The sequence below is a fragment of the Vanacampus margaritifer genome, chromosome 12 (genome assembly GCF_051991255.1).
Source record: "Vanacampus margaritifer isolate UIUO_Vmar chromosome 12, RoL_Vmar_1.0, whole genome shotgun sequence".
Classification (NCBI taxonomy): Eukaryota; Metazoa; Chordata; class Actinopteri; order Syngnathiformes; family Syngnathidae; genus Vanacampus; species Vanacampus margaritifer.
The window spans coordinates 15,721,254-15,737,048 of NC_135443.1; the positions used below are offsets into that span (position 1 = coordinate 15,721,254).

At 36.6% G+C, this 15,795-nt stretch overlaps 1 protein-coding gene across 1 annotated transcript in view; it reads left to right on the forward strand.

Annotated features, from left to right (window-relative positions):
- Positions 1-15,542, forward strand: part of wdr27 (WD repeat domain 27) — a 35,572-nt gene extending 20,030 nt beyond the window's left edge. The window contains exons 23-24 of the mRNA XM_077582926.1: positions 2,860-2,958; positions 14,156-15,542. Coding sequence (XP_077439052.1) covers positions 2,860-2,958; positions 14,156-14,269 — 213 coding nt within the window. The 3' untranslated portion in view covers positions 14,270-15,542. The remainder of the gene's footprint in view (positions 1-2,859; positions 2,959-14,155) is intronic.
- The last annotated feature ends 253 nt before the right edge of the window (positions 15,543-15,795 follow it).

Here is a 15,795-nt window from a genome sequence, read left to right on the forward strand (position 1 = left end):
CTAAGAGGGGTCCTCGTGCCAATATTTACGGAAGTCACGGTAGTTGCAACCGCGATAATCTCCTAATTCCACTGTGGTTCGTAGCACTGTATGTCTTTCTTTGGACCCATGGCGAAGAAAATTGTCGTGGAAAAATCAAAATGCACTCGCGAGTATGGAGCACCTTCGGGAGTATTCACGATCTGACTGGAAATAAGCAGCGCATCATCTCAATTTCCGTAACGTGAGCATTCGGCATTGCTCGGCTTCGCTCGGCTACCCGTTTTTACTCCGATTTTTGGGTTGAAGTCCGATTTGTACGAGTTCCGAGACGTTCAAACTCCGAGGTTCCACTGTATATAGTTGTAGTTAAAGTAAATTCAGGATTTGTTTCGAGCAAAAAACATGAATCCTTTACATGTACAATACTTAATCTTTGAAATACTTGGAATCTCTAAACCAGGGGTGGGCACACTCGGTCCTGCAGGTTTTGGATGTTTCCCTTCTCCAACACAGCTGATATATGATCAGCTCATTAGCAAGGTCTGCATAAGCCTGGTAACGATCCTATTGATTAGAATCAGCTGCATTGCAGCAGGGAAACCTTCAAAACCTGCAGGACTCCAACCCTGGAATTTGACTTTGAAAAGACTGAGTTTGCCCACCACTGCTCTAAATCCTAATTACAATACATACATTGCAAAAGTTGTTTTTTACTTTTGTCCCATTTTATTCATATAGTTGTATTTCAGTCTAGTGATATTAATGTACCACTAGTTATATCTCACAATAGATTTTTCTTCACTGATTGGCTGAGAAAAATCATGAGATTCAACCCCTTCACAGTGATGTGTTCAGGGGTCTATTTTAACACCGAGCATTTTTTATTTTATTTATTTGCACTTGACTCAGACACTTTTAATCGGATTCAGACCTTTTTCCAAAGTCCAACTCTACATCATGTTGAAATAGTGTTTTTAAATTGCTTTTCCAGACAGTGACTTTTACTTGCCTTCAAAGTGTCTTGGAAAATGTCCCGTTTCTTCTTACACGGTTTGTATGAGTAAAAAGCAGTGGAAGGAAATATGTGCTTATTAACATTTATTTGGACAATGCAAAGATTTGAGAATACTGTAGCCAAATGTGCATTGCTGGGAGGAATTTACAATGGTGAAATAGTGGTTTTCTCCCATTAGGCGCTTAACTATCTTTAGACTAAAACTAAGCTAAGCAGAATTTACACATTTACATTTTTAAAAGTAATAATTAGAATGTCAGGCTGGCGCCCAAAAGTCAACAATAGTAAGGTAAATAATAACTATGCCAAAACTGAATTGCTGCTTTACTTCTTATAAATAGAGTCATCTGAGGTTTTATGTTACATTGAATTGACAAAATGTCCCCCCAGCCAAGAACTGCCCTGTTAGACACCGCACGCATCACATGCCTTGGAGCGGAAACACTCTACCCATGGATGGTTTTCCTTGTGCCTTTTTCAGAAAATCCCAATACAAAACAGCTGTAGAAATCTGATGAGTCGTCGTCTGGTAACGAACATCTATCTCCACATCTGGTTTTATCTGCTTGTGGCACTCAAGCAAACAAATGGCTCTTAAAATTTGATGATTCCAGCCAGGGGAAAAAAAAGTTGGGCAACTGATAACACACATTCACGTCTCTTGAGAGTCATCATCGCATAGTCAATGTAAGAGTTCCTAATGAGCTGTCCTCGACCTTAAGGTCATTTTGTATTCTAATTTTACACTGGAACAATAGGGGAACATCATAGTCGTCTCTTAAGATTAAGATCTCACAACTTAAATTAGAAACGTAGCTCCTCCCCAAGGATGTAAATCCATTCAAATGTGTGGTGTCTGACGATAATATAGACATATAAATTTATGATAAATCACAAAACCGATTCATTCAAATCATTACAGTAAATATGAATCAAGCAGTACATGTCTGTCAAAATCAATCGATAAAATAAACAAATAATAAACTAATAATATAATAAATGAATAATAATAAATAAATACTAATAATAATTAAAATAATAATAATTAAAATAATAATAATAAATAAATACTAATAATAATTAAAATAATAATAATTAAAATAATAATAATAAATAACAATAATAAAATAAAAATGAACAAAAATCAATAAAATAGACAATTAGAGACACAATATGAAAAAAAAACAAAGTTCTTAAATATCTAACCTTGATGTGTCTATCACTCTTTTTCTTCATTATACTAGAGTCCGTATAGCTGTATTACCCCCCCCCCCCCCCCAATTCGTCTCACTTACAGTATAACATGTTGTCTTAAGTCTACATGTCTGTAAAATTTGAGTCCGTAAACTACTTCCTGATCTGGCGTTCACTATTGATTGTACTTTAAATATCAGCGCTTATCTCAAAATCTTAGCAAGACAGTGTGTAGAATTTAGTGCCATCTAGTGGTGAACTAATAGAATGCAATGAGCTAAGTTCGAAGTGCGTGCTTCAAAATGGACGGTTGCCTCAGAGAGACCACACTTCACAGACCTACCACTAATTACTACGTTCGTAAAGTTCTTCTGCTTCGGGTACCTGTAGCAGAAAGATGACGGCAAAACATGTCAGCCTCCTATAACTTATAGGCTATGAAGCACGACCTTTGGAAAAAAGTTAAATCAGCTTTACTGTTGTTCCGATGCAATCTCAGCTACAGTTTAAACATACTGACAATAGAACATGTGATGATGATTTAAGTGCAGATACTGGGCCGAGCAGGTTCTCCAAATTTTTATGCAAATTCATATTCTCTTCTTCATATTCTGTGATCAATAAAAGACTTCAGTTATGTGTGTTCATTTAGTCCATCTTCATTTCAGGCTTATGTATATGACATACGAAGCAGCTGCTACCTTCACAAGCTCCAGAGACACTCTGAGACGGTGCTCAGTGTGGCCTTCAACCCTGCTACGCCACAGGTAAGATGAGGTGATGAGTTGACTAACCATGTGGCACATACACAGCATCAAACATTTGAAGAATGCCAAATGAGATACTGTAAATCATGATTTATTGCGAGTTACAATGACCATGTAAAAAGGAAGGGAATTGCGCATTCACTAGCACAAATCATGGAAGGTAAATGGTGGTTGAAGCTAATCAGTATTGTTGTTGTCTTGGCAACCATAGTGTCAAAATGAATGGCATAATTCCGATTTTTTGCAGAGGAACTTGAGCAAGGTTTTACTGTCAAGTCTAGGAGTCGGTATACTTTACTGTCAAAAGAGCCATTATAGGCCAAATAATAACCAAAAAGTCTGGAGCCGCAAAACATTTGAACATTGTGATGAATGAAACAATGTGTTAGTCTAATGTGCTGACTGCCGAGAGCTAATTAGAGCTGCACCATAATAGAAAATATGCAGCAACCAATACTTTAAGATTCATTTTCTTCTACCCCCTTCGTCTTCCGTTTTTGAATCTATTATTTTTCACACTTAGTGTTTCATACATTTTTAGATGTTTCTGCTTTTCTGTCAAATTTCTGAAATTGTTGGCAATTGTATGCACATAGGGTAATTTTCTGCTTCTCTTTTTCCTTTTTGGGACATTTATTTTTTTCCTTTTTTTATTAAATTCTCTTACATTTTTGGCAAATCCATGGACATTTTATGGTAATTTTCTGCTTTTTCTCTTACTCTTTTTAGACATTTTTTTTTGTATTTCAAACAACAAGTCCTCCAACAATAACGACCAAATTGGTCGTTTTAACATGCACCAAAATACGACCGAGTGTTACATATTGTAGTTTAGTGACCTCTATCGGCCATGTTAAATAGCGAAAAAATACAAAACTGAGACTTGAACCAGGATCATCTGGTCGAAAGACTAACATGTATCTTAGTGAGCAAATTCACCGCCACTGACTAACGGTTGTCGTTAGGATGAGGCTTTCAGTGAGGTTGCACAGTACACGTTACGTCTTTACATGGGACACTAATGGTTAAGATTAGGAAAAGGCACAGTGAGATTGAAGACTGAAAAGATGTAGTCAACACTAAAACAATCATTGGACGAATAGCTCGGTCAGATAAACACACGTCTTCCGACCCGACAGACCTGGTTTGAGACTCACTTTAGGATTTGTGTGCTATTTAACATGGCCGATAGAGTTTGCTAAACTAAAATATGTAACACTTTGTCGTAATATGCCAACTTTTCAAAACGACCTATAGGTCGTATTTATTGGAGGACTGTCTCATAATTATTATTTTTTTTTAATCTACCTTTCGTCTCTGTCTGACAAGTTAAAAATTTTGACTCCGTTTTTGAATACTTAATTTATTTAATTTATTTATTCATTTGAAGAATATTTTATCTAAAAAATAAATATGCAAATAAATATTTCTACAATTTTTTTTTTTTTTTAGAGTTCCACAGAGACTAAAGTTTCACATTGCAGACCTCTGGTCTAGTCAAATAGTTTATTTACCATGAATGCTTTTCGCTATTCCATGAGATGTGTTGTCATATGGAATCAAGGTCGCCTATTTTAAATCTACAAGTCGTTGTGTATAATGCTACTTTTGCAACACAATGCTTCATTCAAATTCCCAAGTGGAAAGTTTGATCCATGGCCACTGGCTGGCTGAATTACAGAAATCTGCACAGTTGGGAGACGCACTTCATCAATCAGTGCTTGCTTGCTCTTTGTCAGAGCGCCTGCATTTTTTATTTTGCAGCACTAGCAGAAAATCAACAGATGTAGGCAATAATGCGTTTTCTGTATTGGTGTTTGACAGAGATGAAATTGTTTTTTAATTTGACTGTATTTAAGCAATAAAATGCTCACTATAATTTACATTAGGCAGCTAAAGTCTTTCATTTCAACATACATTGCTGCAACATTTATTTAGTCAAGACCAGCCTAACTAGTACAAATAGAGATGTACACACATGCACACACACACATATCATATCTCCATAAAATCCTGTCAACGCATACCGTACATTTTTCTTCCTTTGAATTGACAGACATTATTTATGTTACACGTGCATAGTTATTTTTATTAGATTCACTTACTCTATAATTGGTCAACATACAGTATGTCTTTTTACTATCTCTCATACTAATCAGTATACAGTAGGTAATTTATGTAAGTACCCTGGAGGGAAAATGACTTCATCCCATATACACTGTTTTTTTTCCATATACATTACTGTATGTACCATAAGAAATAGTAGCACATGATGGATGGTGAAGGCCTTTTTTTCCCTTTTACCTTGTTGCACTTCAAAGAAAATTCGAACATGTGTTTCACTAACATACAGCATTTAGTTATTTTCAAGGAAATGGGGAAAATTACACCAGTTTACTGTATTTTAATCCTGTGCCAGAAAAGTAAGTACATTTTTTAGTGGCCAGGGGATGGTGGGAGGTAATGGTGCTCACACAGTATTAACTCATTCACTGCCATAAATTCATAAAAAAACAAAATGAAAAAAAAGATTATTAAAAATTAGGGGCAAGAGGCGATACATTTTTTAAATTGTAATTAATCGCATGACTTCACTAGTTAACTCGCGATTAATCACAAATTTTGTATCTGTTCTAAATGTACAATAAAAAAAATTCTAGGTTTTCATATTCTTGTTAACAAAAGTGGAAAAAAATGTAAACTAATAGAAATAGTTAAAATGAATTTTTGACGTTTATAGCCATCAATGGCAGTGAATGAGTAAATTTAACATATTGTAGTGGTATACAGTGGTGTTGCATCATACCCCCCACCCCCACCCCCACCCCTAATGTTGCTAAATAAGGTAAATACAAACTTTTTCTGTATGAAAAAATATTTTTATAAAATATTTGTTAGCTACAGATCTACGGCTATCACCCTAGAGGGCAGGTATGCCTAATGATTTGCTGTTGGGTGAATCGTAACCTAAACATTGCTCAAAAAACAGTTGTAAAATTGTATTTCCCTTTCCCCCAATTACTAGCAAAGAGTTTGTTTTACGATAATGAAGTAGTTCCTTGATAAATAAGCCTATGAGTAACATACAATACCTGACAATTCATGTTATTTTATGAATCAGTCCTGAGAATTGTAACTTAATGGTACTTCGTGAAACTCTTTTGTACACGGAAACACAACAACATCAAAACATTGTGCTCATCTTGTTTAGTTTTTTTTAAAGCCATATCTCTAGGCCAGATGTTGTCCATATTTACTGCTGTGAGAACTCTCCACCGCAAGCCCCAGACAGATAATGCAATGCATATTTTCCACTCATTTACCACTCATGTTTTCCACCCTAATATTTAAAAGACCATCAAGGCGGGCTGATGCACGACTGTGGTTCATTCCTCCAGGTTTATCTTGCTGCTTAACGCTCTTGTTAGAGTGCCAAAATGTTGCTGTCACTTTGTTTACTTTCGCAATGTAAGGATTTTCAGGTGACATATGATACATCTGTAGATTTATTCTACTGTAAATATTTGTTAGCTTCTCATGTTGTTTTGGTCCATTTGTTTTGTTTTGTTGCATGAGAGGCAGCTTTCTAATCTATCAAGTTTCCTGAAAGTCAATGCAATTTTAATGCTGTTCCTGCATTCACTCCCTCGTATGGAATTTACGTGCTTCAGTATCATACATAAAGGCAAAGTGAAATGTTCTAACTAGCCCCAGGCAAATGAACAGCCAGCTCTGAGAAACAGGTTAGTGGGTCAAACAAGGGAAATAGGCTGAGGGAGCCTGTGCATTATTTGGGTTACCGTGGTAGCTGTGTTTTCTAATCTGAAGCTGTTGATAGCTCCTCTCATGTTATTCCACACCAGAGATGGAAAACATCTTTATCACATTAAAAATCTATACCATAAGCCGGTAAAAATGTGAAAATCGTTGCCGTCTGTTTTTATTCGTCTTTGTCCCAATTTTCTTTCTTTGCCATTGACTGCAAATGTGTGCTTTAGATTGTGATAAAAAAAAGAGGTAATACTCTAAAACGCACAGTAAATTTTGTGCATCTCGTGCATAACTAAACACAAACAACATGACAATAAAACAAAATTGTCTTAACTTCTGGCTGAACTCCAAATATCCATAACTTTGAAAACTTCAAAATACCGCTCTATGGGATGGATAAAGCAGAAAAACTTCTGCATTCGCAAGATGCAGCTATCGAATAATAAGATATGAATGTGAACAGAGCAGGAGAAAGGAGCATAGTGTATTGTGGGAAATCAGACATTTTAGGCCTACAGCAGGATTACTGAGGGATGATTCTGGACAAGCCTGAGCCGGTCCGAGCTCAAAGCTTTCAATCATGCAAACACACTTGTCAAATGACACACTTATTTCCTTAAATAATCAGCTGTCTCCTTGGTCGAGTGGAAAGAGCTTTTGTGATATGTTCCCAGATTCAACTAAGAAAAAAAAAATTGGCTAAATAAAAGGTTAACACATCAGGGTGGGAAATAAATGCACACAAAGAGCCAATGTGGTAATCTGTTTTTTATATTAGCTACATAATGTAAAAAATGAGGGACACAAAATGAAGTGTGTTTTTACGTATTGGCAGACTTCAGTACACATGTCTCATACACATACCAGTTCCCAGGGCTACTAGGCTAGATGATGCAATGGTTACATTTACAAGTCAGGTATTAGATACATCCCAAAAAAATACAACAATGGGGATATGTACCATAGTTTCTGGAGTGTACTTTAAGATGCTACATTTTGGACGACCACATCGGTCGTTTTGAAAAGGTGCCATATTGCGACCAAGTGTTACATATTTTAGTGACCCCTATCGGCCATGTTAAATAGCGCAAAATTTCAAAAGTGAGTCTTGAACCCGGTCCGTCTGGTCGGAAGACGAGTGTTTATCTGACTGACCTATTTGTCCAGTGATTGTTTTAGCGTTGACGACATGTTTTGTAACTGTTACCTCAGTAAGATAGACAGTCTTTCGACCAGACAATCCTGGTTCGAGTGTCAGTTTTGTATTTTTTCGCTATTTGACATGGCCGATAGGGGTCGCTAAACTACAATATGTAACACTTGGTCGTATTTTGGTGCATGGTAAAACGACCAATTTGGTCGTTATTGTTGGAGGACTTGTTGGAGGAGGATTCGAATCCTGCTAATTTAACAATGATGCAGATAATTTATGGATGTTTACGGGCTAATGAGCTTCGTACCGGTATGTCTTATCACAGCAGAACAATGGAATTTTCAAAAAGGTCACAGTGAACCAATGAAACTGCTCAAATTAAATAGCAAACTCACACTTAATTATTCAGAGAATTAATATTATGGCCTGTTGTGTTTCGATTACTTGGGACCTCATTTGCACATAGTTAGCTTCAGGACTGCAGAGCTGTGACCGCTTACTGACACCAGCAGCTGTTCTGTCAGCCCCCCCCCCCCCCCCCAACTTGGAAGACCAAGTGAATCATCCCATTGGCTCTTGTCTCCAAGGGTCCACATGTATCATCTTTGCTCTTTCCAGCCTGGAAAAAAATGCAGCTGGCGTCCTACTTGACTTTCTTCACTGTATTTCATTTGTGGCTGGTTGGCATTTGAACCCCCCCCCCCCCCCCCTGAAAAAAAAATCATTTTCCTGCCCCCAGGAAGCTCTACACTTGATGGCCAGACAGCAAACACAGAGCCGTCTGCTCCAGAATGTCACATTCGAGTGAGACTCAGACGGAGCTCTCTGAAAGCAGCAGGCACATGTTCAATAGATGTGGAACAGCATTAAACAGGAAGCCATGAGTCTATCTAAGCAGATAAACTATGTGAGTAAAAGTATTGCGATATCTACAGGAACTGAAAATTGAGTTCAGTAGCAGGTCACTTATTATGGACCAGATTGAGGGCTCACTGTGTGTTCTAGGGTGCGTTAGGAAATTCAGTCTGACACCCTACCACGAGTCTGACCGTGGGAGATTTCCAAGAGGCAGAGAGTGCGCTCCTCTTCCATGAATTAATAAACGCACCTGTGTTTTTTGTAGCTAGCAAGACTACTGTAAATATTAGCTACATCTCTTTCCGTAATATCACTAAACGACCACCAGCCTCAGAAAAGCTTGAGAACTAGTGCTGCTTAACTGCTACTAAGTGCATAAAAGGTTAATAATCTATCAACCTGATCTGTATTCACAGTACACAAATAATTTCCCCAGTCGGAGCGGCAAGAGCATGCACGCTCTGGCACTCCTACTTTCTATTACTCTGAATAACCAAGCGGCACATTCCAAAACCGCTCTGAGTTTCTGAGTGGACCAGTGCACGCTCGAATTGTATTCCCAGACGCACCCCTAGTTCATCCCAAAGGTGTTTGAATGGGTTGAGAGATTGGGTTCCCTTAGGTTCTTCCACACCACGGATGTTTTTATGGACATTGCCCAACAGAAAAAAACATTTTCCAAAGGTTACCGATAAAGTTATACGAATAGAATTGTCCACATTTTCTTGGTAAAATGAAGAATTTTGCTCCAGGAAAAATAATCTTTTTTTTTTTTTTTTACTTCCTTGATCCATATAATTTACCAAGGCTACATTAACTCATTCACTGCCATTGACAGCTATAGACGTCAAAAATTCATTTGAACTATTTCTATTAGTTTTCCACTTTTTCCACTTTTGTTAATAAGAGTATGAAAACCTAAAAAAATATATATATATTGAACATTTAGAACAGATATAAGATTTGTGATTAATCGTGAGTAAATTATTGAAGTCATGTGATTAATTACAATTAAAAAATTTAATCACCTGACGCGATTCAAAAAAAGAAAAGATTATTAAAAATTAGGTTCGTCAGGCGATTACATTTTTTAATTGTAATTAATCGCATGATTTCACTAGTTAACTTACGATTAATCACAAATTTTATATCTGTTCTAAATGTACAATTTAAAAAAATCTAGGTTTTCACACACTAGTGGAAAAAATATGTTAAACTAATAGAAGTAGTTAAAATGAATTTTTGACGTCTGTAGCCGTCAATGGCAGTAAATGAGTTGACAATGACCAATTTGGATTTTTTGTTAAATGCAATCTTTTTTAGTGTGTAGTTGTTCACATTACAAAAACATATAGCTGGCTTCAGGCCAAAACCTTGTCAAGCTGTCAAGCCATTTTCAAGTCTTTTGTCAATAATTCATAAAAATGACACCCAAAAGTGTGGACTGACGAAAAGTAGATTTATGAAAAAAATATGAAATTTGCCAAAATGGGCCTTAAGAGGTTTCGGCCCGATGCCAGCGATGTGGGACTTTTATTAATGTGAATGCGATTTGTCTGTGAAGTGACACTCAGTCTGACGTTTTTCTGATGCCAATTTCAAGGTTAAGCATTAAAATACCCACATTCAACGAATGGCGTTGCATAACCTATGTACATAATGCATAGATGCTACAATACTTCTCATGTCTTTCTGTGCTGTAGCACATATCTCATAGATGACTTAAGGTGCCATCTCCCAACTCTCGTCTGCATGTTACTTTCCGTCTGTGCAGAACATCCTGTTATTTTGGTCGGAATCTTTGCTCTTTGTGTGATCATTTAAATCATATGCGATAAACATTGCATTTTATTCATTCAAAACCTGACTAGACAGAGCGGACCCTGTGTACGATTCACATTGACAGCATTAAATAGTATTTGCTGACACTTTTGGCAATATTTGGATAGAATCCATCAGAAAATTGAACCCACATTTTTCTTTTTTTTTACTACTTTGAACTATGCATATGTTGTAATTTTTCTGTGGTAACCAAGAAGCTAGCCCAACAATAACTTGATTGTGTAATGTAGATGACACGTTATGCAGCTTTTTACTTTGATTTATGTCTTGGAGAGAGACTTCAGCATAACTATTAAAAACGTTGCAACTTCCCCTCCTGCACGAGGCCATGTCTTGACAATATAAAAGACCATGTCTTGTAAAGCTCTCTCATATGGGAAAAACAAATTTCATAAAACACCATAACTTCAAAATCTTTTGGATCAAGCGCTGGCTTGACTTATTTCTTATTACTTTCATGCGGGCGGCAACCTATGCGAACAGTGTTGTTGTTGTTTTTTGAAGTTCAAAATGAAGGGAAGCCGCACAACTGGGAGCCCCACATGACCTCCACATCTACATTAAAACAGTGCTAAAAATGTCTCTGATCCGTGACCCTTAAAAGCCCGCCGTCGTCAGCTTCGCTTCAGCTAGCCTCAGTGAACAAAGGTTGGAGGTCGCTTAGGTGGAATGCGCCGGATTACAGATGCTTGCTTCTAGTGTATGATGGTAAAATGATCTCAACACTTTAGTTTGTACTTCAACACAATGAGAGGCATGTCAAGCTTGTTGCGGTTCTCGGTAATGAAGCTGCTTGCTGACCTTTTTAACTCCTAAGCACATACTGCAGCGGCCAGGGGCAGAGACGCGATTCTGGATTTAAGGTCAATGAACAGGTCATGGTGAAAAGAAGGCTGAAAAATGAGTGAAATGTCATTAAGCTTGATTAGGTTGTTTTTAATTAGGGGTGTTAGGCGATTAAGATTTTAATCGTAATTAAGTGCATGACTTCAATAGTTATCTGTTCTAAATGCCCAATAAAATGCACAATAAAATTGATAATTTTTTCATACTCTTGTTAACATAAAAGCGGGAAAAAATGTAAAACTAATTGAAATATGGCTGCATATTTTAGTCAATGATACAATAATTTTATAATAATTCATAAAATTAATAACAAGTGTGATATTGATTTGTGTTCAGGTTCTTATTAACTCATTCACTGCCATTGACAGCTATAAACATCAAAAATAAATTTGAACTATTTTTATTAGTTTAACTTATTCTTTCCATTTTTGTTAACAAGAGTATAAAAACCTATAAATTGTTTTTTTGTACACTTAGAACAGATATAAAATTTGTGATTAATCGTGAGTTAACTAGGGAAGTCATGCGATTAATCACGATTACAAATTGTAATCGCCCCTAATTTTTAATAATCTTTTTTTTTTTAAATTTCTAATAATAATTTTTTTTATTTATTTAAGAAAAGATTATTAAAAATTAGGGGCGTCAGGCGCTTACAATTTTTAATTGTAATTAATCAATTAATCGCATGACTTCACTGGTTAAGTCACGATTAATCACAAATTTTATATCTGTTCTACTACAAGAAAACAATTCTAGGTTTTCATACTCTTGTTAACAAAAGTGGGGAAAAATGTTAAACTAATAGAAATAGTTAAAATTAATTTTTGACGTCTATAGCCGTCAATGGCAGTGAATGAGTTAAGAGCTATCTAATCTTTATCATGAAGTAACTTGTGAAATTCTGCACGTTTTTAAAATGGTAAAATACAACTTGACTCCAGTCTCCACAAATATATGCATTATTATTCAATTTATGACTGCTAAATTTTGACGTGGACGTGTCTGCTGCGCTGCAAGTGGAATTCCCCCAGTACAGGCTTTCCCAGTAAGGCCCGGGCAAATTAGTGCCGTTAAAGGAACTTGAAATTAACTCAAAATAAACGCACTCATTTTTTTTATTTATGCACCTGACTATGTCCTCAGCGTCCACAACCTGGTCCACTACTACCTGGTTGTGTGGTCAGCACCGAATTACAGAAGGGTCAAAAGTTTGAACCCTCCTCAGATTGCTGCTGACTAAAGCATCTGCTTTTCTCGCTGAAGATTTGTGTGCATCGAAAAGCATTATAATGTGCATGAGAATTATGGTGGTCTGTTGTTGAGCAAAATGTGTTTCGTATCACTAATTGGCAGATACCGCAGTTCCCCCCCCCCGACATTCCTGCTCTTTGTATGTTTTAAAATGATGCTTCACATGACCTTGACATTTATCTAAATGGAGACTTTAACTGTTAATTGGATAAATAATGATATTTGGTAGCAATATTTGTATTCATAATGGCCCCATAAGTCTCAAATATGAAGGGAATTATGATGAAATGTGATGAAAATTGGAAAATAAGTATCATAATTGACTGCAATGATTATCAGTGCACTATAATATTCATACCAACATATTCCCTTTTAGGACATTACATAAGTACAGGCTATTTGCATTTTTTTTTTCCTACTGGCTTGTATAATTAAGTTCTATAGAAAATATAATAACAGTAGGCTGTATAATGCTCATGTCAAAGTGCTGCTTTCACTCAGGACTGAGATGAGAGCTGCTCTGCTGACTGATGAGGTCATGCTTCCTTTTACGAAGAAATATAGCAGTGATTGCATAAACATGTGCTTATGTGTGCGTGTGTGTGCTGCGCTGCATCCACATCTTCGAGTGTGTGTGTGTGTGTTTACACGTGTGCAAGCTTCTAGGAAAACGGAAGATTTTCAACTAGTATTTTGTGACAATGTACTGCAAGTTGTTGAATAGGCGCACGGAAAATGTTACCGCCTCAATTTTTCTGCATCTAAAGCACTTGTTTGTTTGTTGCTCCATTTTAATTATTGACCATTGAGTCATTCTCTGCCATGTCAATTTAAAATAGCGTTGCCACTATTATGAATACGGTGCCTGTAGTACAGTGGTATGAGGCAGTTGTTTGTGCCGTCAGCCTCCATTACGGTGCCACTATCTAGCTGTTTTTCTTTTTGCTCATAATGTAGCATACACAGTCAATTTTGTACAATACATTTTAATTTAAACAGTCTATTTGGTCCCACTAAATAGAGTAAAATTTACACTTGGAAGAGAGTATAATATTATATTATTATATTATTATTATATTATTATTATATTATTATTATATTATTATTATATTATTATTATATTATTATATTATTATATTATACAGTATTATTATTTTCTGTTTAGAGGACGACCAAATCTATTTAGAGTAAAATGTACTGCGTACATTGAAGGGTTCTTGAAAAGGTTGCATTTGAACTATCCAAAACATATTTGAGACTTATTATAGGGTATAAACCAGAAATTTAGCTAAATGATACAACGCTCAGGCTGAATTATGTAAAATCAAGTGAATACTCTCCATGCAGGATGCATTACCAAAATGTAGTTTTACCTCTGTAGTGCTCGTAGTCTCAGGCCAAATATGCAACCTGCGATTCTACCTCGAAATCAATGAAATGACATTTTCTGTTCTTTGTTTTTTTTCTCTGTAGCTGCTGACCGGGACTCTGGATGGGAAGATAAGCCTGTTTGATCCCAGCAGCGGGCTTCGTCTGTCCTGTGACACCCGCTCTGCTGCACATAACATCTCCAACATGGCCTTGTAATCGTAAGATGCTTCTTCAGAGGCCGTAGAAGTCCAACCTGGCCAATGTTGATTTATTTTTGAGAATGATGGTATCTTGTTGTGTTCATTTTAATGTGGTCCCCTGTACAGTGGATATAAATAATCTAACACTCATGTTCAAATGACACCACCCCAAAAAAATCATGTATTGTTTCACTGTAAATGTGACCTTTCCGTTTTAGATGTTCTAGTGGGCTTTTTTTGACATTTTTTTTTTTTTGCTATCTAGTAGAAGACTGCTCTTTAGAATTGTTCATAATTCCCTTCACCTTGTATCATGCCCCGTTTGCAGCTATGATGCAGATGATAACACATTTTCCCACATTTGGTTGGTAGATTTCAAGTGCATTTTTGCACAAGTTTAAAACCGAGGTTGAACTTTGTTTGGTGCAAACACAACAGTGCTCTACAGTCATGATGGTGGCAGCCTCATGCTTTGGATCTATTTTCCTTCCACTGCAAGTGGGATGTTAGTCAAGGGGGACGGAATTATGAACAGTTGCAAATACTAGTTAACATAAAACCAGCAGGCTACTTATAGAAAGCAAAACAATGTCAGGAAAAGCCTACTTGAACATCAATGGCCAATCAAAGGCCCTTTGAATGGTAGCAGGTGTGAGTTGGTGTGACTTTTCAACACTTGAACATTTTCTTTTTTCCTCTTGCGTTGTATAGGTTATAGATCACATTCAACAAGTTTTGAAATTATTTAAATTGGTATTTTATGTCACAAAAACATGGCATATGAAAGGTTTTGTGTATCGACTGTACATCAGGTTGTCAAAAAAATACCCAGTAAAATTGCCCCAATTTGTATTTTTTTTTAAATCTACACTTTGATTGACTATTTGTGGCTTTCACCAGCCTCTGATGTCTTGATATAATATTTCCTCAATTAGAGGTCATTATAGCTATATTAGTCAAAAACAATCCCATCAAGTTGCTCCCATCCGTTTACCCACAGTGAGCATCGGGGCAAGTCAGGGATCAAAATGATGTAGAACAGATGTAGTAGTGCATGGCTGGCTGTGATCACCACTTAGCACATGAGGTCCATGACGTCAACTGGGTGCAACCTGCGAGGCTGCCAGGCCCCGCAGATGCTGCTACTACTGCTCGTCACTTTGGGCTCAAATTTTTTTCTCTCAGGCCAAACCAAAATGTCGCACCTGCCTGCAAGGGTCCACAATGTTAAGTTAACATGCTGCATGTTGCTATGGTTTCGGATGGATACAAATAAAACATTGCCTGATGATGATTCCTTTTTTTCTCTCGAACATTTTACAGTTCTTGCTATGACTTTCAACTTCACAACTAAACTAAATTCACCATGCTACAAATGTTTGTTTTTTTTTCATTTTGGGACTACGTCAGATTTGTGTCTGATCCGAACTATTGTTTTTAACTGCCAAGCAACAAGCCTGTGAATTCATTTTGACTGACAATGACATGTCAAAAGTAGAATTGGTATTACTGTATATCTATTTTAACGTATGCCAGCTCTAT